Source organism: Sarcophilus harrisii, chromosome 3, assembly GCF_902635505.1.
Source record: "Sarcophilus harrisii chromosome 3, mSarHar1.11, whole genome shotgun sequence".
NCBI classification, from domain to species: Eukaryota; Metazoa; Chordata; class Mammalia; order Dasyuromorphia; family Dasyuridae; genus Sarcophilus; species Sarcophilus harrisii.
In genome coordinates this window covers 233,847,828-233,874,231 of record NC_045428.1, presented here as the reverse complement: position 1 = coordinate 233,874,231, position 26,404 = coordinate 233,847,828, and the positions used below count along the sequence as shown (strand labels likewise).

General features: G+C 33.4%; 1 protein-coding gene across 3 annotated transcripts; it reads right to left on the bottom strand.

Annotated features, from left to right (window-relative positions):
- Window positions 1-337: 337 nt before the first annotated feature.
- Window positions 338-26,404, bottom strand: PSMG1 (proteasome assembly chaperone 1). Of its 3 annotated transcripts, none has more exons than XM_003763348.4 (7): window positions 26,018-26,404; window positions 12,836-12,942; window positions 10,181-10,332; window positions 7,814-7,876; window positions 6,871-7,069; window positions 5,939-6,075; window positions 338-523 (listed from the first exon to the last, which is right to left on the bottom strand). In XM_003763348.4, the coding sequence occupies exons 1-7, from the start codon at window positions 26,155-26,157 to the stop codon at window positions 449-451; spliced, it is 873 nt and encodes a 290-aa protein (XP_003763396.1). In that variant the 5' UTR covers window positions 26,158-26,404; the 3' UTR covers window positions 338-448. The 3 variants fall into 3 exon arrangements, with proteins under 3 accessions (XP_003763396.1, XP_023354613.1, XP_031815069.1); XM_023498845.2 differs by having other exon boundaries at window positions 12,836-12,965; window positions 26,018-26,095; XM_031959209.1 differs by lacking the exon at window positions 26,018-26,404 and adding an exon at window positions 25,736-25,978.

The following is a 26,404-nucleotide window of genomic DNA, read 5'->3' as shown; positions in this document are numbered from 1 at the left end:
GTGATAACTAATTTTTTTTGTTATTGTTTGTTGAAAGTCTAAGTCTAAGTTAACAGAAATTTAGATGAAGGTGAAGATAATTTGAATAAAGGAGAATACAGTAAATGAGTTTTATTTTATCAATTTGCTGTTAATGCTCAGTTTTACTTTATTGAAAATCCAGAGTTTTTATAAAAGACTATTACTTATAACTTTTTTGGATAATAATAAAGTTTGTCATAAAAATTTAAATAATTTAAAGTTAAGCTATTAACAATACTTTCACCTAGAGTCAGAAAGAAAAACTGATTTTAATCATAAATCTAACTCCATATTGAAATAATGAAATAGATTTAGATTATTTTAAAATAAACTCTTTATTTTGCTTTCTTCCCAGTGGTAAATTAGTTAGAACTACAGAACATTTCTCCTTCTGTCCTCCTTCCCCCAGACGAAAATCAATTCAAAATCATGTATAAATGTTGCTCTGAATTTCATTTCTTGTCACTAGTTTCTTCAGTATTTCTGTACCATGGGAAACATTCTGGAAAGAGAAAAGGTTAAAAATTAAATGACAATTTTTAAAAAAAGTTTATTTGTTTTTAATACACATTGTTTTATGAATTATGTTGGGAGAGAAAAATCATAGCAACCAGGAAAAACCTTGGGAGAGAGAAAAAAAAACCAAACAAAAGGAAAAAAGAAGTGAACATAGCAGGTATTGATTTACATTCATTCTCCATAGTTCTTTTTCTGGACAGATGGTATTTTCTGTCTATTGGGATTCCTTCAGATCTCTGAACCACTGAGAAGAACCAAGCCATTCATAGTTGATAATCGCATATTCTTGCTGTTATTGTGTACAATGTATTACTGGTTCTGCATGTTTCCCTCAGCATCAGGTCATATAAATTTTTTCAGGTCTTTCTATAATCAGCTTGTTCATCATTTTTTATAGAATAATATTTCACTACCTTCATGTACCACAACTTATTCAGTCATTCCCCAAGTGATGGGCATCCATTCCTTTTCCAATTTGTTGCTATCACAAAAAGAGCTATTACATTTTTGCACATGTGGGTCCTTTTCCCTCCGTTACTGCCAGTAATGGCACTGTTGGGTATGTACAATTTTATAACTCTTTGGGCATATTTCCAGATTGCTCTCCAGTGGTTGGATCATTTCACAACACCAACAATGCATTAATGAACCAGTTTTCCCATATCCCTTCCGACATTTATCATTATCCTTTCCTAAATGACTATCATAATTTGGTGAACTTCTTTTTGTATAGTTTATTCTTTTGTTCCCACATCCCCTAGATTCCTTTCAAGACCTTCCAACTCCATTTAATCATGCTCCCTTGAAAACATGTTCCAAAGCTAACAAACTTGCTTGAGTCTTAATCCTTTTTCTTACTCCATCTTTTTGCACACATTGAGTCTTGGCTCACTCTCTTTCCATATTGTTTGCACTTTCACTCATATTTTCAATCCAATGCAGGCAAGCCAGAATACTCCTTGCTCCCTAGTTTTGTGGTTTGTTCAGTCCACATTTGTCACCCAATCAAGATTCTGGTAAGTGTTTCTTATTGCCCTGTGGGAAACTCTTCCCTCATTTCAGTACATGTGGCTTACAATCTGTCTCTCCTCCCTAATTCCTGTCTTTATAATAGGGAACTCAAAAAACATATCAATATTTCCTCAAACACCCTAACTTTCCTAATAACTCAACTTACTCATTTCTCATGAACTATTCTTTTGAAAGCTATTTTCTTCCTCACTTCTTTAATATATACCAACTTTTATGTGCAAGTCATGTACCCATTTGAAGCTTATCTTAATAAGTCATGTGAGGTGTTAATCTGGTTCTAATTTCTGTTTGCCAGTTTTTCTAATAATTTTTGTCAAATTACTTATACTCCAATAAGTCTAGGTTTTTAATTTAATAAACACTATGCTACTATGTTCATTTGCTTTTCTGTGTTATGTACTTAACCCTTTCAGTGATCAACCTCTATTTCTTAATAACTATTAAAAATATTTGATTTGTAGTACAGTTGGAGATCTGGTATTGTTAGGTTTCTTTACTTCCTAATTATTTTTCATTATTTCCCTTAAGAGAACTTGTTCTTTCTCCTGATGAATCTGGTAGTTTGATTAGTACAACACTGAATAAGTAAATTAATTACGGTAGCATTGTCATTTTTATTATAATTGACTTGGTCTAATAATAAACAACTGAAATTTCTTCAATTACTGTGAAGCCCTTATTTATAAAAAGATTTATAGTTGAATTCATATAGTCCTTGGCAGTTAGACCCACAAAAATCATATACAATCTATAGTTATTTTAAATGGAATTTCTCCTTTTTTTCATTTCCTGCTAGGTTTTATTGATATAGAATGATGATGATTTATGTGGGTTATTTTGTTTCCAACTATGCTCAAGTTAATTACTTAACTGATTTAGCTGATCAAATGGTGTGTTAAATATACTATTCTACCTCTATATAAGCAAAAATTGTGTGGAGAGGGTTTGCCTATGATTATTCCCTCAATTTAAAAAAATATAGTATTACTATATGGTTAGCATTTCTAACATTATATCAAATAATAATGGTTTTAATGAATATCTTTACCCCAATCTTATTAGAAAGACCTTTAGTTTGCATATAAAGCTGGTTCTTAGGTTTAAGATACTATTTATATGAAGACATCCTAGTTTTTTTTTTTTTTTTTAAACAAGAATGAGCGCTATACTTATAAAATCTCTTTCCCTTTAATTCTTAAAAAACAAGCCAATTTTTCTCTTGGTTCTACTGAAGTGGAAAAGCACCCTAAATGGGACTATGAGAAACATAATCTTGAATCTTTGTAGTCAGAAGTTTATTATTAGTTCTTCATTTCCTAATGCAGATGGTATTTTTAACAACCCAGATGTACTGTCCTGAGAGTTCTGAGACCTTGATAACCTGATAAGCTTAAGAAATACTGCTTCCTGCTACCTGAGAATGACTGCCTTAGAGTGACAAATTTTTTTGCCTCTTGTTTAGAATAGAAATTCCTTTATTATGACAAACGTATCAAGAAACATTTTGCTGTCTCTCTCTTCTTTCTATAAATACATGGCCCTAAGGCCATTCATTACTGACCCCTCCAGTCTTGGTGTTGGGGTTCAGTCGCTAGCTAGCAATAAACGCTCTTAAAATTTCATTATTTTGGCTGCCTTGTTTTTTTCTCGCCTGGGCACTTCACTACTCATTTCATTCTTAACTTATAACAATCCTCAAAATTCTCATTTTTATAATATTGATGTTATAGTACAAATTATTATTTCTGCTTTCTGTACTCTGCATCACTTAAATCCTTCCATGTCTTTTTTGAAGTCATTTATTTCTTATAACACAATAAAACTAAATCACATTGTATGTCAGAGCTTAGTCATTTATTTCACTACTGAACATTCTCTTAAGTTTCAGCTTTTTTTTGGCCACCTCAAAAAGAGCTGCCATATTTTTATATATCAAATATTTTTTCCCTCTTTCTTTGATCTCATTTGGGTATAGGCCCAACAATGGTAAAACTGAGTCAAAAATGTCTAATAATTTTTTATACACAATTTCAAATTGCTTTCAAAATGATTGTGCCCATTCACAGGTCTATCAACAGTACACCAAGATGCCTTCTTTCTTACAGCATCTCTAACATTTATCAATTTCCTTTCTTGTCATATGACTTTGCTACTATGATGAGGTAATATATTAAAAAATACTTAAATGTAAATTTTTCTAATTAGCAATTTGGAACAATTTTTCCTTATGGCTATAAACAAACAACTTTTAAAGCTGTAAGAATTACGATCAATTCAAAGATGAGAGAATCAATAGTGAAACCTGCTAATTTCTGAGAACAGATAGATTCAGGGCATATATTTTTGTGCATAGTCATTGGGGTAATTTCTTTTGCTTGACTGCTTATTTGTTATAAGAAATGTGATGTTTTTCTCTTATTTTCAGTGTAGGGAGAAAGTGGGTAGAAGAAAAAAAATTTAAAGAGATGGCTCACTACAGATTTGAAATGTTACAAGCAAAAAGGTTACTTTTAAGTTTTACTTAGTTTCAAAATTATTTTCATGAAGAGGGAGTAATATGTAAATGTGTATAATACAAAACCAAAACCACATCAATCAAAATCAAAATGTAAAAAAAAAATAAATGCAACCAGAAAGATTTTTTAAAAATTGAAACAGCTACATGGAACATGCTTAATTGTATTAGATTAGTAAAAAGAACACCAGGAAACTTCTAGCTCTGGCCTCGCAGAAGAAATCTTCATTTAATTCATTATATCTGATCTAATAAAAGAAAAAGTGAGCCACTTTGTTTAGCAAGTTGGCAATGTTGTTTTCTACATTCCACTCTAATCTACCAATCTCAAAATATGTGCCAAATCTGAACAAATTAAAACCAAAATCATAAAACAGAAATGCTCAACAAGGTCAAAGCTTCATGAAACAATATTCAGTAACCAAAATACTTAGGAACTCCCAGTCTTTCTACCCCATAATTTTTAAGTACAACCCATAGAAATGAACTTGTAGGTTTGTGACTCAAGATTTTTGTCAGTAGAGGCTCCAACTCGGGATTCCTACTATAGAAACTTGGTTTGAACATCCTTCTCCTATACCGTAGCCAAAAAACGGCAGCAGGACATTGAATCTTCCCAGCCACTTGAAGAGTGTAATCAGGGGAAAGAAGAGATTACAGAATACCCAGTCACCTAAAGAAGCTGTGAGAGAGACTATGCTTCAAAGAAAAGGCACCAAAACTGGTGGGGAGAGGGAGAAAAAGGCAGAGAAGACACTGTTCTTAATTTTAGTTTCAAGGAAGAGTCATTGGGTAGGAGAGAGGAGGAGAGCTTATTTGCAAATAAATGAGATGTAAAAAGCAGAAGGCATCATCAACAAAACTTTACAAAATAAAAAGCAATCTATCTACTGGATAGATTACCCTTCAGAAGAGTTGATTAAAAAGAAAAGACTCAGGAAAAGAGCTAAATCTTTTACTTTTAGCATCTAGTCAGATTATTATAGCAGGTAAATGACAAAATAATCTGAGAAAAAGGAAGACAACAGTGATAAACTTCAAAACAGTTATTTCCTCTTCAAAGAAATGTAACTTTTCCTAGTTTGATGTAACATAAGATTTCCTTATTATCTTATTCATTCACATACTGGTTTAATTGTTTTATTCCACTTTATATATGCCCTTTTTATTTGGGACCAAATAGAACGTTAACTGTAGAATCATAGAATTAGAGCCAGAAGGAACCTAATTTACTAACCCACCCCATCACTTCCCCCTCAGATGATGAAACTAAGGTTCAGAGAGAGGTAAATGACTTACCCAAAGTTGTAGAGGTAAGGAAGTAGCAAAGCTACAAAGCAGGGATATGAATTGAGGCTCTTTGACTCCCAACTCTAACACTCTTTTGAATGTACATGCCGCCTCTTTCTCATTTGCTTTCATAAGAAGGAAAATGAGTCAAAGCCTAGGCCCATTCACAATTAAATGCTTTTTAAAAACATGATTGGCTGTATACAGTATTGGCTACTGAGGCATTTTCTAAAAGCTCTGTCAAATGACCTTAGATCTAAATATCTGAAGTCAATAATTGAACAAACATTGTGGAATAAGTTCTTTTTAATACAAGTGAACTAGAAAGTGAACATTAGAGGGAAAAGAAAGACAAAGAATACCTGTGGATAAACTGTTCATTTTATACATGCATATGTATGTTTATTTATATGTGTATTATTTAAACTGCTATTAAAAAAAATGCAGAAAAAATATGGAAATTATCTTTAACAAGGAAGTGACTTATCTTGGGTCTGCTTGTGTTTAATAGCAGATAAAAAATACATTTTAATCACATAAGTAAGCAAGCAAATGACTTACCTTAACTAATCCTTTCAAGCTTTCTGAACCAAGGATTGGTTTGAAAGCTTCAACCGTAACTAGGTCTAGTTTCATTACATCAGTGTAACACAGGTAGAGAATTGCTGGAATTCTCCATACTTGACAGTAACTCAGAACTAAGAGCAAACAAGAAGAATGAAAAAGAATTAAATTTAATAGTAAACCTTACAGATTTTAAAGACAAGTCAGTGAAATCTCAATTACTTTTGTGGTTTGTATTAGCTCAAATAATAAAGATAATTTCAATTTCATTTAAAATATATATATATATATTTCCCCCAGCATATTTATTTTCTTAAATTTTAGTGGAAATAAATAATAAAATTAGGTTGCATTTCTTTGGCATTCATTGGCTGATACCAGAGCTAATACAAATGCTAAATGACAACAAAAACTACTATAGACTTTTTTTTATCCCTTGTATGTCAACGACAATTGTATGAATAGATGACTTCTAAGACCTTCTTTTAAAAATTCCATTAAAAGATCAGCAGCAATTAACTATTCCAATTATAAAATTAAATAACAGCTTCAGTGAATGAAAAAAATAGTGATCTTTACTATTGTAATATTTTACCAATACTTTTAAAGTACTTTAGAGACAGGTAGCTGTGGATAGTGCTGGGCCTGAAATCAAGGAAGATTTATCTTTTCGAATTCACATTTAAACTCAAACATTTGTTAAATGTGTGACTCTGGGCAAATCATTTCACCCTGTTTGCCTCAGTTTCCTTATCTGTAAAATGAGATGGAAAAGGAAATGGCAAACTACTCCAGTATCTCTGCCAAGAAAATCCCAAAATGGGGTCATGAAATTTAGACATTATTGAAAATAACTAAGCAATAAACAAATAAGGTACTCTAAAATTAAAGCTAAAACCCAAATTTAAAAAACTGCATTTAAAAATCACCTGCAGCAGGAAGATCATGTACAATATTTGGCTGTTCTAAGAGTGTACAGCAGGCAGCATCTTGGAAAGTCTGTGTTTTAAGGGCTTTCAGGAAGGGAGAAGGCAGATTGCAACTGGATTCTGGAGTTTTATAGTCAGTCACATGACGAGATGTAAGAATAGTTATCTGTAAATTTCTATTCGGGGAAGAACCAAAAACCTGGTATAGAAAATAAATTTTAATAATATAAGTATAATTATAATATTTTGTTAGAAAATTGAGAACTACATTGTGTACTAGTTGTATATGCTATATGTCTGTTTACACAGCAATGTTTGTTGTCTGTCACATGAAAACATTAGTTTTCCTTTTTTTTTTTCATAGAGGCCTGTACTTTTGGTACTATCATTTTGAAAGTGTCATTTAACTACTCTGGGTATTACAGATTCTTCATCCAGAAGATGAGTGAGTTGAAACAAATGATTTCAACAGATGATTAAATTTATAACAATCTTTGACACATATACCAATTCGTAAATATGATTAAAATGAATATCAAATTTAAGAATTTTTAAAACTAGTATATAAGTGATTTATAAATATTAATTTCCTTATTCTATCACTGTCTTACAAAAAACCAAAAATGCAACTAATACAAAAAAGTGAGATCTCAATTAGAAAATGCAACATTCATGTAAATAATTCTCTCTACTATCTTGCATTGTGTAAAAGAAATCTAGTTATTAAAAAATTATTGGTCTTATCTTCATAATGAGAAATCAAAATCTCTTTAAGGCCAAAGACCATGATCTATATTTCTTGGCCTTAGCACAATGCTAAGCAAACAATGATGTGCAAAAAAAAAAAAAAAATCTAATTTTTTTTCTATAATAATATAACATAGACAATAATATAATTTTATATAATCATATAACTTTATATAATATAATTCTATAATTTTACCTTTTCAAGCCACTGATATTGTTGATCTTCAGCAACATAGCAACTGCACTGACACAGGAAAATCTAAATAAATTTGAAGTGTTTTAGTTCAAGCCACTTATTTATATCATGGGATCTTATGAACATATAACTAGTACCAAATACATTGGACAAATACACATACACACACACACACACTTTTTATATTTGTTCTCAAGTATATTGCTGGGACTGTTTATTTTGTTTCTGTCTTAAATAAAAATAAGGAAACAAAAAAAAAAATCAACAGGGGGTACATTTTAAACTCCAAATCATTACTGAAATCAAAATAACCTGACATGGCATCTAAAATAAACTAATGCCCACTATATATGGCTTCATTTTAGAAAACAAAGTTCTAGATATGCATATGCACAAAATGCCATGCACACTGAAGCAATTCTATCTCTCAAAAAAGGAGAGTAGTTAACCATTAGCATTTTATATTGTCAATTCTTGTTTATCAGTGTCAATGGAGGAATAAAATCTATTAATATACCTGAACTAATAGCTAGCATTAGTTAGTAGGGGATAAAAAAATGCTAGATTTGGAGTCAGAGGATATAGATTTAAATCCCCATTTTGTCACTGGGCAAACCTGGCAAGTTACATCACTTGTCTGTACTAGATTATCTTTACATCCCTTGCAGGTTTAGATTTATGATCCTATGATTAAGTTCATTTTCAAAATGGCCTCAGATACTGTGTACATCCCTTGCAGGTTTAGATTTATGATCCTATGGTTAAGTTCATTTTCAAAATGGCCTCAGACACTGTGTGATCCTAGATAAGTCATTTAATCTCTGCTGTAGTTTCCTCATTTGTAAGATGGGAATAACAGCACTTCCTTACCAGGTTGTTGTGAGGATCAAATGATATTATAAATGTAAAATGCTTAGCACAATGACTGGCACAGAAAGCATTATATAAAATCACCACCATCATCAAAAATTTACAAGAAATATTAATTAACAAGTGATTCAGCTGTCACAGAATTCACAGGACCCTAGCTGTTGATTCCCCTTAAAATTCAATTATAAAATGATCCCAAGTAGGGATTTCCTTAGGAGGAAAGAAAAAGCAGCTTGAAATTACATGAAAAATCAAATGGTTTTGGAATCTCACAGATTTGGGAGTTTATGACAATAATGAGATAGGAACTCACTGATCACTGCCCATCCCACAAGCCAGTTGTCCATGTCTTCCCCTAAGTTCACCACAAAGGACCTATGAAAGTCTGGAAATCATCTTCACTTTTTTCCCTTTATTTTGAGACAGTAGCAATACAGCATTTTGGCTGTCTACCCATCATTCCATTTGCCTTAACCAGTCTATTTTCTCTATTTCATAATTTCCTCCCCTCTCAAAGCAATTGGAGTTAAGTGACTTGCCCAGGGTCACACAGCTAGGAAGTGTTAAATGTCTGAGGCCAGATTTGAGCTCAGGTCCTCCTGACTTCAGGTCTGTGCTCCATTGAGCCATCTAGTTGCTCTTATATAATTTCTTGATAACATCTTATACTCTTCTTGTTCTTAGAAATTCTTTATTGGTTGTATGTTGTAACCTATTCAAACCCTCCAAGCATCTTTGTTCTCTATGTGACACTCATTTTATTTGGAAATCTGTTTTCCCTGTCTCACTACTACATTGGACACTGGTATGGTGTTGTAATATAAGAAACGAGTCTTTGCTTTCCCAGTAAGTTAAGACTCATAAAAGTAATGATGCAATATTCAAAAGGTAATCCATTATGATCCTTTGAATTATTACATAACCTCTTCCAGGAGACTATGTATTGTTCTAGAATATGAAATAATTAGCACAATGTTATCTACATCTGATGTAACTGCAGGACTTTATCATCCACAAAGATTCTTGTTTCAACTTGAACTCTGTACTAGATCTCTTCTATGGCAATGAACATCTATGTCAAAAATACACCTTTTTGCTTTCTTTTGTGCCTGACATTTAAGACCAAAAGTTCACTGAATAGGGTTATTTCTGTTATTACAATTTTCAAGGAATCTTGAATGATTTTGATGGATGTGTGTGGATGGGAGGCATCCTTAATTCTGAGCTGCTTGATCAAAAAACAAAACAAACAAAACACCTTTCTATAATAAACTAGAATCTTGGGATGTACATATATACATTCAGAATTCAAACATGTAATGTGGGACTAAATATGGGGCTATTGTAAGTTACTAAATCTCTTTGAAATTCAATTTCTTTATTGATTATAAAACAAAAATGTGAAACCAGATAATCTGTACAATTTCTTACACAAATGCAGTTTATGCTTCTATTAAATTACACTTTAATTTTCATTTTAACAAATATCTCACTTACTGTAGGATCTGACTTTAGACGATAGAACACACAAAAAGCATCTGTTGGGGAAAGATTTGCTGTATCTCTTGTTCTGCACCATTCATTCCATAGTTTAGTGCATCCAATTTCTTCCCAGGTTCCTGAATTCATAACAAATGAAGACAAAAATGCTAGGAAGAAAAAGTTAACACCCATTACTACTTTTATAACTTTATTGTATTGCATTACACTACAAAAGTGACTTTTAGGAAATTTAAATAATTTATTTAGTATAAAATAAAACACAAGAAACAAGATTAAACAGCAAAGAATGTTATAGTTTAATTCAGCCTTTTCTTTAAGGCTTCAGGTCTCATTTGAAAAATCAAACAAGTTAAGGAAGATGATTCCTAATAACCAATTTGGTTCTAATATTTTATAATTCCTAGTTGATTATGTAGTCTAAGTTAGCTATTGTCTCAAAAACTTTTCTACAAAAGAAGAAAATAGTTCTACGCTCTAAATATAAGGCAACTAACAACAATAAAATTTCCTTCATTGGAAAGTATTGGAAAGTACTCAGGGATCTATATGGTTTTTACCATTTTTGATTCCTTCATTAACAGATTAATTAACAAACAGATCTAATGTGGCTGTGCAGTATAAGTAGGGGATAAAAATATGTACAAATTACCATGGTGGACCCAATTTTTAATGTAAAATTTAGAGACTCAAACTTGTGTAAACCTTTGGAGTGAAGCAACTTCAAATGAGATAGAAAGTTCTTGGAGACAAATTCCCTAAATGCAGTCTTTGCTTAACTGTAAAGAATCCAGTACCATCCCAGGCAGCCCATTACATTTTTATATAGGTTTAATTATTTTTTTTATTTTTTTTTTCAATATTAAATAGTAACGGTGATAGTGGGCAACCTTGTTTCACTCCAGATCTTATTGGGAATGGTTGCAGTTTGTCTCCATTACATATGATGCTTACTGATGGTTTTAAATAGATGCTGCTGATTATTTTAAGGAAAAGTCCATTTATTCCTATACTCTCAAGTGTTTTTAATAGGAATGGATGTTGGATTTTATCAAATGCTTTTTCTGCATCTATTGAGATGATCATATGGTTTTTGTTAATTTGGTTATTAACATGGCCAATTATATTGATAGTTTTCCTAATATTGAACCAGCCCTGCATTCCTGGTATAAATCCTACTTGATCATAGTGTATTATCTTGGAGATGATTTTCTGTAGTCTTTTTGCTAATATCTTATTTAAGATTTTAGCATCAATATTCATTAGGGAGATTGGTCTATAATTTTCTTTCTCTGTTTTCAGCCTACCTGGTTTAGGTATCAGTACCATGTCTGTGTCATAGAAGGAATTTGGTAGGACTCCTTCATTCCTATAGGTTTAATTATTACGATGAAGAGAACTGGGGGAGAATTTGGGGAGAAACTATGGACCCAAGTACTTCCATTTTATCAAAATGGTGGCTCTCATTCCGGTATAGTGAACTTTCTATTATATTACATTGTCTTGGTTTTTTTTGTTTTTTGTTTTTTTTTGCTGAGGCAATTGGGGTTAAGTAACTTGCCCAGGATCACACAATTAGGAAGTGCTAAGTATCTGAAGGCAGATTTGAACTTAGGTCTTCCTGACTTCAGGGCTGGTATCCACTGCTCCACCTAGCTGCCCCACATTATATTGTCTTAATTACAGAATGCCAAGATTTCAAAGGTACTCAAAACTGCAAGACTTGCAGTCCTCCAAAGGACAATGGAAAAACATATGATATATTTAAGGAGCCATACATTAGCAAATATGAACTATGTGAGCAAAGTAAAAAAGGAAATAGAAATGAGTCAGTCATATATCCAGGATGAAATACAATAGTTGGATGTCATTGTCCAACAAGTTAGAAGTTAATGACATAACACTTCCTCAGCTTTGGTATTCACGCCTCATCTATTACTGGCCATTCATGAATGAAGGAGAAATGATGAATGACAACACCTATTTTCAAAAGTAAAATCACAAAAAATCCAACTCTTCCCAGTTTCCCTTTATAGACAGTTCAAAATCCTAGCCATCTCTTCATTTTCTCCAAGCTATTTTACTTGGTTTTGATTGTAACACCATCTTCACCATGTTCTTGTTCTGGGTACCCTTGGTCCCCCCCTCTCTTTTCAGTTTTCTTTTGTACACTGTCTTTCCCTATTAGATTATAATCCTTAAGAAAAAAGACTGTCTTTTTCTTATCCTCAGTACTTAATATGATACCAGGAATCAATAAACTCAAGGGGATTCTGTGAATTTGGAAGGAAAAAATTATCTTTATTTTCAACTAACCTCTAGTTAAAATTTTACATTTCCTTTAATTATTTAACCAAGAAAAGCTTACTTCATCAGACTATCAAAGGGATCTGTGAAAAAAAAAAACTTAAAAAATGCTGGCCTAATAAATACAAATATAGCTAATGAGAAATTAAAAAACACAAGGAAGGCCTATGAAAAGACAAACATGAGAAATATATACAATGACAAAAAAAGAACTTATATGCATGAGATAGAGAATCCATATAAAAGTATATAATTTTTTAAAGCTTATAATGGATATATAGTATCTTATACAAAACACACACTTTTTAATTTTCTAAACATTCAGTTTGTTGCACTTTCACTTACCTACTGCATTATGTCCTATGGCTATTATAAACTTCGAACATGGATACTGTTCTAGCAAGGGAATTTCCAAAGATACTTTTGTCTGTGTTTGAAGGACTTCTACTTCTCTGTTAATAAGAAAGAAGTGATACTAAGACAGCATTATCATTTTCATCAAATAATAAGCTATAATAAGTAATATTATGCATCATTTTCACAAAGGATTTATCTCACAACATGCTGGGGAAAGTAGGTACAATAATTAACATTATCCCCATAATACATACAGTTTGAAGCTCTGGAGGCTATGTGCCTTGCTCACAAGTACAAATCTGGTAAAGTATTTGGGACAAGATTTAAGCCAGATATACCCTAACCCTCTGCATTTTGCAATGTAACTAAAAATAACCAGAAAAAAAAAACAAACAAACATCAATTTTACAACAAATAAGCAAAGTCTGAAAAAAAAAGGAGAGAAAAAACTAAAACCTTTTTAAAAACAACAATAAAGTAATAAATAAAAGTAAGAGCTTTTTGGGGGAAGGGAACAAGAGAACAATAAATAAACCATTGGCTAATTTGATTTTTTTTTTAAAGTAAGCAAACCAATCAGCATCAAAAAAGTGAATCAAAATCAATGATGTAGAAATAAATGGAATCATTAGGAACTATTTTACCCAATTATACATCAATAAAATTGACAATCTAAATTAAATAGATGAATATTTACAAACACATACATTTCCCAGATTAACAAGAGGAAACACATTATTAATGTTTAATTAGTAATGAAGATAAGGAGTCTTTTCAGTAAGATCAAAGATGAAGCAAGGATGCCCAATATCCCAGCAATATTCAATAATGTATTAGAAATGTTAGCCACAGAGATAAGATAAAAAACATTAGAAAAAAGTATAGATAATGACTTTTTATAAATCATATGATGGCTTATGTAGAAAAATTCGTTAGTCCACTAAAAATCCACAGAAATCATCAGCATTTCTATATATTTAACCAACAAAATATAGCAGGGGAGAGAAAGTAAAATTCCACTAAAATAACTGCAGACAGTATAAAGAATTTGGAAGTCTACATGTCAAGACATGCAGAAAAATGATATAATTACAAATGCTGTTTTACTTATTCAATGTTATACCAATCAAATTACGAAAAAACTACCAGATGCTGTGAGGGAGAAATATCACCTTGAGAAATTTTTTAAAAGATCAAGGATATCAAGCAAATCAGTGGGGGGAATGAAGAAAAGAGGCCTAGAAGTACCAGATCTCAAAAAAAAGCTGCAATTTTTAAAACAATTTGGTCCTGAGCAAAAAACAGATTGATCAGTGGAAACAGATTAGGTACACAATACACAAAAACAAATGAACACAGAAATCTACTATTGGATAAGACCTGAAATATCAACTACTGAGACATGACTTCATTATTTGACAAAAATGGATGGGAAAAACCAGAAAACAATCTGGGAGAAAGTAGACATAAATCCACGTCACACCAGATACCAAGATAAGTTGAAAATTGGTATATGATTAGTATATAAATTAAAGGGTGATATAAGATAATTTTTAGAATAATGGAAAGCTATCAAGTATCAGATAAAAATTTTCTACTTCAATAATAATTAGAAAAGTACAAATTAAAATATCTAAAAAGAACCACCTCACATTCATCAAACTGAATAAGGGACTAAAAAAAGAAAAATAGCAAAAGTTGGTATGGGGAAACAAATATACTGGTGGAGCTATGAACTTGTTTTAACTATTTTGGAAAATAATTTGGAACTATGACCAAAAAACTATTCTACTAGGGCTATTCTATAAAGAAATTAAGGAGGAAATACATACAAAATTATTTATAACTGCTTTTTTGTGGTTAGGCAATCAATTGGGGAATGGCTGAACAAGCTATGGCATATAAATGTGATGGAATAATTTAGTGCTATAAGAAACAATGAAGGGGATGGTTTCAGACTTGCACAAAGTTAAGTGGACAAAACCAGTAATACATTGTACATAAGTAAGAATACTGAAAAAAAAAATTAAATCTTTGTCCTTTACAAAATAAAATTTAAAAATCAATTTTAAAAAGTCAATGAGGAAAGAGATGATTTCTGAGAAGTCTATAGAGTGCAAAGAAGAACATTACATACCAAAAAACCAGTATCATAAAAATTTTTTTTCTTTAAAAATTTAAAAACTCTGATCATAGCTATGCCAAACTTGACTCCAGAGGATATATGATGAAGCTTGTTAACTACTTCCTAACAGAAAAGTGATGGACTTAAAAGTATAGCAACATTAATTTCTGAACATGGTCACTGTAGATTTGTTTTTTTAAGTTATGATTACTTGTAATAGGGCATTTTGCTTTGTTTTTCCCTTTCTTTGAATTAATTGATGATGGCAGGAATGTAGATAAAAGGAACAAGAAAAAAAGAAGCCATGAAGGGAAATAATGTACAGAATAAGAAAGGTACTCAAAAGGAAGCACAGACAAGCATGACAGTTTTGAAAGAAATAGGTAAATTTTATAAAATACTTAAAAACCCTAAGCAAATGGAGATTAATGATTTCATATCTTTTTGTATAATAAGGCACAAGAAATGAAAGAACAGAGTACCAGAATTTGAAATCCTAAGATTTCCAACTACTGTGTTTAAGGACTTACTATTCTGTAAAAAAAAAAAAAAAAAAAAAAAAAAAAAAAAAAAAAAAAAAAAACACACACACACACACAACCCACTGGGAAATTTGGAAGGTAGTCTAGTAGAAATTAGATATGAACTTGTGTGTGTGTGTGTGTGTGTGTGTATAAAAATTAAACTTCAATGAATGCATCACTTACATATAAAAGGTCATATAAAATAAATATGTTTCTTGCTTTTTACTACTGTAGTTTTTTGAGTAACATGGCTATTATAGAAATACTGTTGCACAAGGGGAAAAAAACGAGATAGAAACCACTGACTTGACATTGATAAGCAAAACTGAGTTACATCATTCAAATGATTTCAAATAAACAATTTGATTTTTTTTTTTTTTTTTAGCACAAACACAAAAATATTCATCCCTTTTCTGACTACATATCTGTGTGAGGCTGGATTACTCGTGCTTGTGGTTACTCACAGAGCAGAGCATAGGAGTACAGTGACCACAACTCTACTCAGATCATGTCACACTGAAGAAATGAAAATTTACAAATTCCCGGAACTAGCTCTGAAAAGAGCAGCACAAAATACAGGAAGTTTGGGAAAGTATCCTCTCCCAGCTGGGAGCAGAGCCCAAATTTAAAAGTTAGGAAATAGGCTGGAAAATTAGAAGGAAAAAAAGGAACCTGACCATAGAAAGTTACTATGATGACAAGGAACATTAAAACACAAATGCAGAAGAAAACACTATATCAAAAGCCTCAAAGTAAAATGTGAATTGGTCTCAGGCCCTGGAAGAACTCAAAAAGGATTTAAAAAATGAAATAAGAAAGGTAGAGAAAATATTGAGAAAAGAAAAAAGCAGGGGAATCCCCCCAGAGCAAGATGGAAAAAGCAGGCACTCACCACCCTCTCCCAAATTACTCTCCAAACAATTTCAAAATAATATCTAAAAATGAATTATGTACCTACTTATACAAATATATTTAGGGCAACACTTTTGATAGCAAAGCAAGTGGAGAATGACTGAACAAGTTATGGTATATGATTGAAAAGAAATACTTTCAGAAAGTCTTGAAAGACTTAAAAGCTGAGGAAACCAAATTACCATTCTTTGCAGATGATATACTAAGAGAACCCTAGAGAATCAACTCAAAATTATTACACAATCCACAATTTTAGCAAAGTTGCAAGATACAAAACAAATCCACATAAATCATCAGCACTTTTATACATCATTACAAAATCCAATAGCAAGAGATACAAAGAGAAATTCCATTTAAAAATAACTGTCAATAGTACAAAATATTTGAGAATCTATCTGCCAAGGGAAAGTCAGGAACCATATAATCAAAAACCACAAAACACTTTCCACACAAATAAAGTCAGATCTAATAACTGGGAAAATGTCAAGTGCTCTTGGATAGGTCAAGCAAATATAAGGTAACAATACTACCTAAACTAATCTATCTATTTAGTGCTATACCAATCAAACTCCCAAGAAACTATTTTACTGACCCAGAAAAAATAACAAAATTCATCTGGAAGAACAAAAGGTCAAAAATTTCAAGGGAACTTAAAAAAAAAAAAAAAAAAAAGCAAATGAAGGTAGCCCAGCTGTACCAGATCTAAAACTATATTATAAAGTAGTGGTTACCAAAACCATTTAGTATTGGCTAAAAAATAGACTAGTTGATCAGTGGAATAGGTTAAGTTCACAGAACAAAATAGCCAATAACTATAGCAATCTAGTGTTTGACAAACCCCAAAACCCCAGCTTTTGGGATAAGAATTCACTATATGACAAAAACTGCTAGGAAAATTGGAAACTAGTATGGCAGAAACTAGGCATTGACCCACACCTAACACCGTATACCAAGATAAGGTCAAAATGGGTTCATGATCTAGATATAAAAATGATATTATAAACAAATTAGAAGAATATAGGATAGTTTACCTCTCAGAAGTATTATTACCTGTGAAGGAGGAAAGAATTTGTGACCAAAGAAGAACTAGAGATCATTACTGATAACAAAATAGATAATTTTGATTATGTCAAGTTAAAAAGGTTTTGCACAAACAAAACGAATGTAGACAAGATTAGAAAGGAAGCAATAAACTGGGTTCTGATTCAAAGGTTCTGATAAAGACTTTATTTCTAAAATATATAGAGAATTGACTCAAATTTATAAGAATTCAAGCCATTCTCCAATTGACAAATGGTCAAAAGATATGGACAATTTTCAAATGATGAGATTGAAACACTTTCTAGTCATATGAAAAGGTGTTCCAAATCACTAATGATCAGAGAAATACATAGTAAGACAACTCTGAGATACCATTACACACATATCAGATTGGCTAAGATGACAGCAAAAGATAATGACATATGTTGGAGGGTGTTGGAATCTTTACAAAGTGTTAAGACATTGGAATTAATTTAATCTTAGAAAGAGTTTTGGGCCAGAACTTGAACTAGGTACTAAGTGGAACTGATTGAACAATGCTTGTGTTCATACCTTTAGAGAGCTCATAAGTATCTAAGTACTCAATGGAGTTCACACCTTTGGGAGAGTTCAGGACTAGTATGAGATCTGAATTCACACCTCCCTTAGGACCAAGAGCACTCTGGGAGATAACCCAGAATCCCTCTCCCTCCAGAAGGCAGAGTTGAACTTTGGGAGATCACATAAATAGAGGGAGGTCTTGAAGCTTGAAGTTACTTCTTCAGGTGGAACAGACTGGAGATTGAGAAGCCACGAGTAGGAGCTGGCTGGAGGCTGAAGAAAGCAGAGGCAGAATCCAAGGACAAAGCTGCAAGATCTCTTGGAGCCAGGCAGAGAGATAGGCCTCAACTAACCGGGCTAATTTGGAAGGAGAAATAAACGTTTGCATTTTTTACTAGCTGGCTGCGATTTCGGAGTAATTATTTATTTCAACTGAGACTAAGGCTAAGGCTGCCTCCAGAAAAACCACCACAGAGGGAATGTGGGAAAATTGGTACACTGATACATTGTTGATGGAACCATGAACAGATCCAACCACACTGGAGAACAATTTGGAACTATGCTCAAAAAGTTATCAAACTGTGCATACCCTTTGATCCAGCAGTGTTTCTACTGGGCTTATATTCCGAAGAGATATTAAAGAAGGGAAAGGGACCCACATGTGCAAAAATGTTTGTGGCAGCTCTTTTTGTAGTGGCTAGAAACTGGAAATTGAAGGCTTGCCCATTAACTGGAGAATGGCTGAATAAATTGTGGTATATGAATGTTATGGAATATTATTGTTCTGTAAGAAATGACCAACAGGATGTTTTCAGAGAGGCTTGGAGACACTTACATGAACTGATGCTGAGTAAAATGAGCAGAACCAGGATATCATCATACATGACAACAAGAAGACTATACAATGATCAATTCTAATGGACGATGGTTCTTTAACAATGAGATGATTCCTCCAACTGTTCAGTGATGAAGAAAGCTATATACACTCAGAGAGAGGACTGTGGGAACTGAGTATGGACCACAACACAGCATTTTCATTCTCTGTTATTTACTTACATTTTGTTTTCTTTCTCAGTTTTCCTTTTTCTTCCTTCTTGATCTGATTTTTCTTGTGCAGCAAGATAACTATAAATGTGTGTGTGTGTGTGTGTGTGTGTGTGTGTGTGTATGATTTAACATATATTTTAGCATATTTAACATGTATTGGACTACCTGCCATCAAGAGAAGGGGAAGAGGAAAAAATTTGGAATAGAAAGTTTTGTAAGGGTCATTGTTGAAAAATTACCCATGCATATGTTTTGTAAATAAAAAGCTTTAATTAAAAAAAAAAAGAAACTGATGCAAAATGAAGCAACCGAACCAGGAGAACATTATACACAGTAATAGTAATATTGTACAATGATTAACTATGAATGACTTAGTTATTCTCTTTTTCTTTTTTGGAGGGGCTGAGGTAATTGGGGTTGAGTGACTTGCCCAGGGTCACAGAGCTAGGATGTGTTAAGTGTCTGAGGCCACATTTGAACTCAGGTCCTCCTGACTTCAGGGCTGGTGCTCTATCTACTGCACCACTTTTAGCTGCCCCTATGACTTAGCTATTCTCAGCAATACAAAGATCCAAAGCAATTCCAAAGGACTCATGATGGGATTCTCAATGAAGATTGAAGCATTCTATTTTTCACTGTTTGTCTTCTTTTACAACACAATTAATATGAAAATAGATTTTGAATGACTGAACACACACACACACACAATATCAAATTGCTTACTACCTTTGGGAGGGGGGAGGAGAGGGAGATAATTTGCAACTCAAAATTCTAAAAAATCAATGTTAAAGTTTCTACATGTAATTGGGGGAAAAATAGTGAAATAAAAAAAAAAAACAGTTTCAAAACAGTTACTGTTCTCTATAATCAAAACTGATTGTAAATGTTCCTTTATTAAAGTTGATCTGTAATACAATTTTACATATTTAAATATCTGAAAATATCTTTTTTATGCAGATAGATAATAACAAAATACTGATATCAATCCAAAAGCATATGATTCAAATTGAACACATGTATTGTTTAAAAGGCATTTTAAAAGTCTATTACATTTTTCTTTTGATATATGCCTTTTAGCATGTCATTACAGGATAGAGTAATCATTTTTAATTGAGGATTAGATGAAAGCCCCTTAATTTCATAATTAAATGGGTTGTGAAATATGGAAATTTATTTTGCATTTTTATCAAGGCCCAAAATATCCTTCTAATATCATAGCTTGAGTTCAGAAAATGTGTCTGTTGCAAATTTGTGGGGGAATGGAAAAAAATCTGTTTTCTGTTTTAAATTTGACAATACTGAGACGTATATAAAACTACTTGATGTAATTTATAATTTAAATAACTGTCAAATTGACTTCATTACAGTATGTTTTGTACATAAATTTCGTTTTGCATGAAATTTTACACTAAATTCAGTAAGAAACATCATCAAGTCTATAGTAAAAGCTACTTTCCAAAGTCATTCAGTATTTGATAGTAATAGTTTAGCATAGTTTTTGTTTAGAAAAATTTCAATTTTGGACTCTCCCTCTCTTTTTTTGTTTTAACACAATGGGATGCATTAATGCTAAAAATAAAATAAAAGTGTCAAGGGACAGAATATACCTGGAATTTGGAACCCTGTCAAATTATAACTAAGTTGCTGAGATTTGAGATGCAACCAACAGCAGTGTGAAGTGACAGTGCTATAGTAAATTGTAACCTATTATATGGGCATAACCTATGACCATATATAGGTCTGTCTCAACTATTCAATTCTGTAATTGTAGCATCAGAATGTTGGCTATAAAATTAAAACTACTTGAAAATGTAAGATTCATTCTTGGTTCTTGTGCCATAAAATACTGATCAGGTGAGGGAATCTGAGGACCAAAGAAAGGATGCTGATCTCTTGGGTCTAGATAATCAACAAAACAAATCAAAACCCAGATTTGTAGTGTTTGCTCATTTCGTAGGTATAAATGCTCATATTAAAAACTTGAGAATCAGTCAGTAGGGCTGCTTCTAGTCCTTAAGCCTCTACATCCCTTTCAACACCTATAACTAACTATGTATCTAAAAGATACATATCTTGTAAATGTGAAGTAAACTCAGAGGCACTTACAGTAGAACTGGGAGAGACCTCTTGTAGAATTAATTGAACATATTTATCTGAGTCTGAAAGGAAGCCAGGAATGAGCAGTAAAGAAATTGAACCTAACCTATAGTAACCAACAGGAAAACTGACATTTGGTACTAGAGATGCTATTTTGTTAGTGATAATCTAGAACTGTGGCATATATGATGATGCTGGTGATGAAATCTAGGGACAAAAAACTTTCCACTGATACTTTGGTTCGAAGTAGCTAAGATTTGAGAGATTCTAGGACTGCCTTGATTATAGCAATGACTTATGCCTAGAAGGAGGAGCCAGGAGATTGAAGAGAATCCTAGAGCAAATGTCAAAATAGTCAGTGAAAAGACACAATCAGGATACAAGAGCATCATAATATTGCAAAGGAGAAAGTATCAAGTTATAAAAGGTTTTAAAAGCCAAATGGAATATTTTATATTAGATCTTCGAGATAATAAGTTATTAAAGTTTCCTTTCACTCAGATATCCTCAAGGCAGTGTCCCTCCAGCAAAGAAATAAATGAGACAACTTGCAGATGAGGCAGTGGTAAAGGTCATGAACTATGATAAAGGAAACTCATTTCACCTTGCCCTGATACTCAGATAGTAAGGAATTCATGATAGCAAAGCGAACTGCACAGAAAAAAGCAGGGAGTCTCAATGTAAAAAGTAGTATAGATAACCACCCTTTTCCTGTAATAAAATGTTTTAAGTTCATGATTTGCTAACCTTATTTTCTACAAGGAATACAAAAAGTAGCGGTGGAGGAGTTCTTAACTTGCAGTTGTGAAATGATTCTTTTAAAAAATAATAATAATAGCTTTTTATTTTTCAAAATACATGCAAAGATAAAGTTTTCAACATTCACTCTTGCAGAACCTTGTGTTCCAAATGTTTCCCTCCTTTCCTCCCTCTCCTAGACAGCAAGTAATATAATACAGGTTAAACATGAGCAATTCTTCTAAATATATTTCCACATTTCTCGTACCACACAAGAAAAACAGATCAAAAAGGAAAAAAATGAGAAAGAAAAAAACAAGCAAGCAAACCACCACAACAAAAAAGGTGAAAATACTATATTGTGATCCATATTTGGTCCCCATAGATGGCTCTCTCCATCACAAGTTTATTGGAATTGCCCTGAATCACCTTATTGTTGAAAAGAACCAAGTCCAAAAAAATTGATCATCACATAATCTTGTTGCTGTGTACAATGTTCTCTTGGTTCTACTTACTTCACTTAACATGAGTTCATTTAAGTCTCTCCAGGCCTTTTTGAAATCAGCCTACTCATCATTTCTTGTTAATATTCCATACATATTCCATTTCCTTCATATTCTATTACTTATTCAGCCATTCCCCAAATGATGGGCATTCACTCAGTTTTCAACTCCTTGACACTATAAAAAGGATTGCTACAATTATTTTTTTTTTTGCTTAATTTCCAGTTTCTTGATACTACAAAAAGGGCAGCTACAAACATTTTTGCACATGTGAGTCCTTTTCCCATTTTTATGATCTCCTTGGGATGCAGACCCAGTAGAGAAACTGCTGAATTAAATGGTATGCTGTTTGATAGCCCTTTGGGTATAATTCCAAATTGCTCTCCAGAATGGTTAGATCGATCTTTAAAAAAGTTCTTAACAACATTTAAAAAAACTATTTCTTTTATGATTCTATGTATTATTTTCATCCATTTACAAACAATATTCTGAACAGTGCATAAGCTTCACCAGACTGCCAATATGATGTATGATACAACAATGTTTAAAAATCTCTGGCTTAAAAGGGGAAGAAAAAAAAAAAGAGTCAAATTCAGATGTACCTGGAAGCCTACAAGAAAGGAACTTAGATGTGATTCAGTCTGGAGTTGCTCTGGATCATAGGATCATAGCTTTTATTCTCTCCCCTTCCAATAAATCCATAGTCACTCGATCATATCACTCTCCTTTGCTCAAACATCTCCAACCGCTTCCCATTGGCTACTAAGTTCAAACTTCAAACTTAATTTAACTGCCCCCCTTTCCAAATTACTGCTCTCCAATTCAAGCCCAATTGAGGCTGAAATTCTCCCCTTACAAATCTCACCAAATATTTTGTTCTCTACCCAACACATCCAAGATAATAAATGTAAAAAGCACTTAGCACAGTGTCTGCATATAGTAGTTGCTATATAAATGCATGTGTCCCTTTCCCCTATTATAGATAACCACATTTGTGACATCCTCATATTAGTCTATAAATTGAGAACAAAGACCCTTTGTATCTTATGAAATTCTGAATATGCTCTAACTCTAGCATGTTTTTCACGCAGTAAGTGCTTAATGTTTGTTGCATTGTTAAAGTTTAATAAGTCAACTTTAACAGTAATCCTTGAGCTTTAGAGTAAATATCTCTATAAGTTCTTATAAATTCTTTCTTAAAAATTTTTTATACTAAGATTAAAAACTATTATACAGTAGTCAAGAAATAAGACTTAAAAAATGAACTTGTCACACAACTTTTTAAAAAAAGAAATATATTACATGCAACAAGGTAGTAACAAAATTCTTCCATTTGTGGACTCATGTACTTTTCAACATTTAAAAAATGTTTTCTCAATAATCTTTATTGAGCGTGTATTTATCATCACTCAACAATCTTTTTAAATTTCCCTCTTCATACTATGGACATGTCCCTGTTTGTCAATATCCCTATTAAATGTGGCAGCAAAACTGTAAATAGACATCAAACCTGGTCTAACAGTGCAGTATCACTATTAACATCTCATTATGGGTACCATATTTGTCAATATCCCTATTAAATGTGGCAGCAAAACTGTAAATAGACATCAAACCTGGTCTAACAGTGCAGTATCACTATTAACATCTCATTATGGGTACCATATTTGTCAATATCCCTATTAAATGTGGCAGCAAAACTGTAAATAGACATCAAACCTGGTCTAACAGTGAAAGTATCACTATTAACATCTCATTATGGGTACCATATTTGTCAATATCCCTATTAAATGTGGCAGCAAAACTGTAAATAGACATCACCTGGTCTAACAGTGCAGTATCACTATTAACATCTCATTATGGGTACCATATTTGTCAATATCCCTATTAAATGTGGCAGCAAAACTGTAAATAGACATCAAATCTGGTCTAACAGTGCAGTATCACTATTAACATCTTATTATGGGTACCATATTTGTCAATATCCCTATTAAATGTGGCAGCAAAACTGTAAATAGACATCAAACCTGGTCTAACAGTGAAAGTATCACTATTAACATCTCATTATGGGTACCATATTTGTCAATATCCCTATTAAATGTGGCAGCAAAACTGTAAATAGACATCAAATCTGGTCTAACAGTGCAGTATCACTATTAACATCTCATTATAGGTACCATATTTGTCAATATCCCTATTAAATGTGGCAGCAAAACTGTAAATAGACATCAAACCTAGTCTAACAGTGCAGTATCACTATTAACATCTCATTATAGGTACCATATTTGTCAATATCCCTATTAAATGTGGCAGCAAAACTGTAAATAGACATCAAATCTGGTCTAACAGTGAAAGTATCACTATTAACATCTCATTATGGGTACCATATTTGTCAATATCCCTATTAAGTGTGGCAGCAAAACTGTAAATAAGACATCACCTGGTCTAACAGTGCAGTATCCCTATTAACATCTCATTATGGGTACCATAATTCTATTAACACAGATTACAGTTAATTGCCCGGGATAAGAGTGATGGAACTGAAGTCAATTAGACCAGAACTCAAATCCACCCTCAAACACTTAATTGTAAGACATTGGGAAATTCACTTTAATCTCAGTTATCTCATCTGTAAAATAGGGACACTAACCTTCCCATAACTCAGGAGAGGATAAAATGGGTTATTTGTAAAAGTGTTTGCAGACCTTAAGAACTGGGATTTAAGAATGTCTTGAAGGAAAAAAGAAAAAATAATGTCTTGAAGAACTTTTTTTTTTTATCATAAAGTTAAATAGAGAATTGGGGTGAAAATATTTTTTTTTTTTTCAAAGTGGCGCTTTAATAAAACTTTTGCAACTTAAGGGCCTGGCTCTTCTGGGATTAAAGCAATATATAAATAAATACTTGATTCATTCTAACGTCTTGGAATATACACAGCGCACGAACATTATTCCCGGGGGGTGGGGATTGGCAAAGATTTTAGCCATTTTTCTTTTTGCCATTTTCGTCGCCAGTGGAAGTTAAGTGACTTTCCCAGGGTCACACAGCTAGTAGATGACTGATGTCAAATTTGAATTCCCTTTTTCCTGACTCCAGGCCGGAGTGCACAATCCTCTGAGTCACCCGCTGCCCCCTAAATCACTTTCACTTTGAGGGCTTAAGTCAAACATCGACAGAAGCAAAAACAATTAGGCACAAAAAGCAGAGTTTTAGCAAGTGAATTAATGCTTAAACGTGGGCCGGGCACATAGGATTCATGGCGTCACGCAGAGTGGCCCAGCGTGAATAACTGAACGCCGCAAACACAAACACGCACGCACAGAAAACACGCCTAACACGTGGACACACCGGCGCACTCACTCACACACGTGCGCACGCAGCTGTACCGCCGGGTCTCTGTTTGTCTTCAGCATCCGAGCCACTTTCACCCAAAGAGTTCTTGGTTGAAGTGGAAGTTTCCCATCGGGACTCCCAGTTCTCCGGCAGGCCGGCACCGGGGGGAGGTGAAAGGGGGAGAGGGTAAGAAAAGTCCCCGTCCGGGCGCAAAGCCGGCAAAGGCGCCGACAGACTCGTCTCGCCCTCCCGGTAGCGCGGGGGCCAGCTCTGGACGCGGAGGGCGGACTCCGTGGAACGAAGGTGGGCTTACCTCTTCTTCTCGAGCTCTTGCCGCACTTCTTTGTCCTCGAGGTTATCCCGCGCCCAGGGCTCCTCCTCCTCCTCCTCTTCCTCCTCAGTCACTGCTCTGGAGCGCACCTTCACTACCTCTCCGAAGAAGGTAGCCGCCATCCCGACCGCGGGCCCTGCACCCCGCCTCCTCAAGCAAAAAAGCTCAAACCACTCCCCGCTCTGAGGGGGAAAAAAAGGAGCTCTAATCTCAGCATCGCCAAAACTCCTCCCCCAATTGCGCCCGGAGACTCCGGGGCTAGAGAGGAGGAAGCGTTCCTGCGAAGGGAGGGGCCATAGCGTGATCTGCGCCGGCGCAGGAGGAGTCCTTCCGTATCAGCCCGGAAGAACTCTGCTTCGGCCCGCCTAC

Bases quoted from the DNA above. Each gene is read 5' to 3' on its own strand.
- PSMG1 (XM_003763348.4), bottom strand. From the start codon at position 26,157: ATGGCGGCTACCTTCTTCGGAGAGGTAGTGAAGGTGCGCTCCAGAGCA. The intron at 10,333-12,835 runs GTAAGTGAAAGT...TTTTCTTCCTAG, and splicing joins CATAGGACATAATGCAGTAG to CATTTTTGTCTTCATTTGTT. The intron at 6,076-6,870 runs GTGATTTTTAAA...GTTTGCTCTTAG, and splicing joins ACATGATCTTCCTGCTGCAG to TTCTGAGTTACTGTCAAGTA.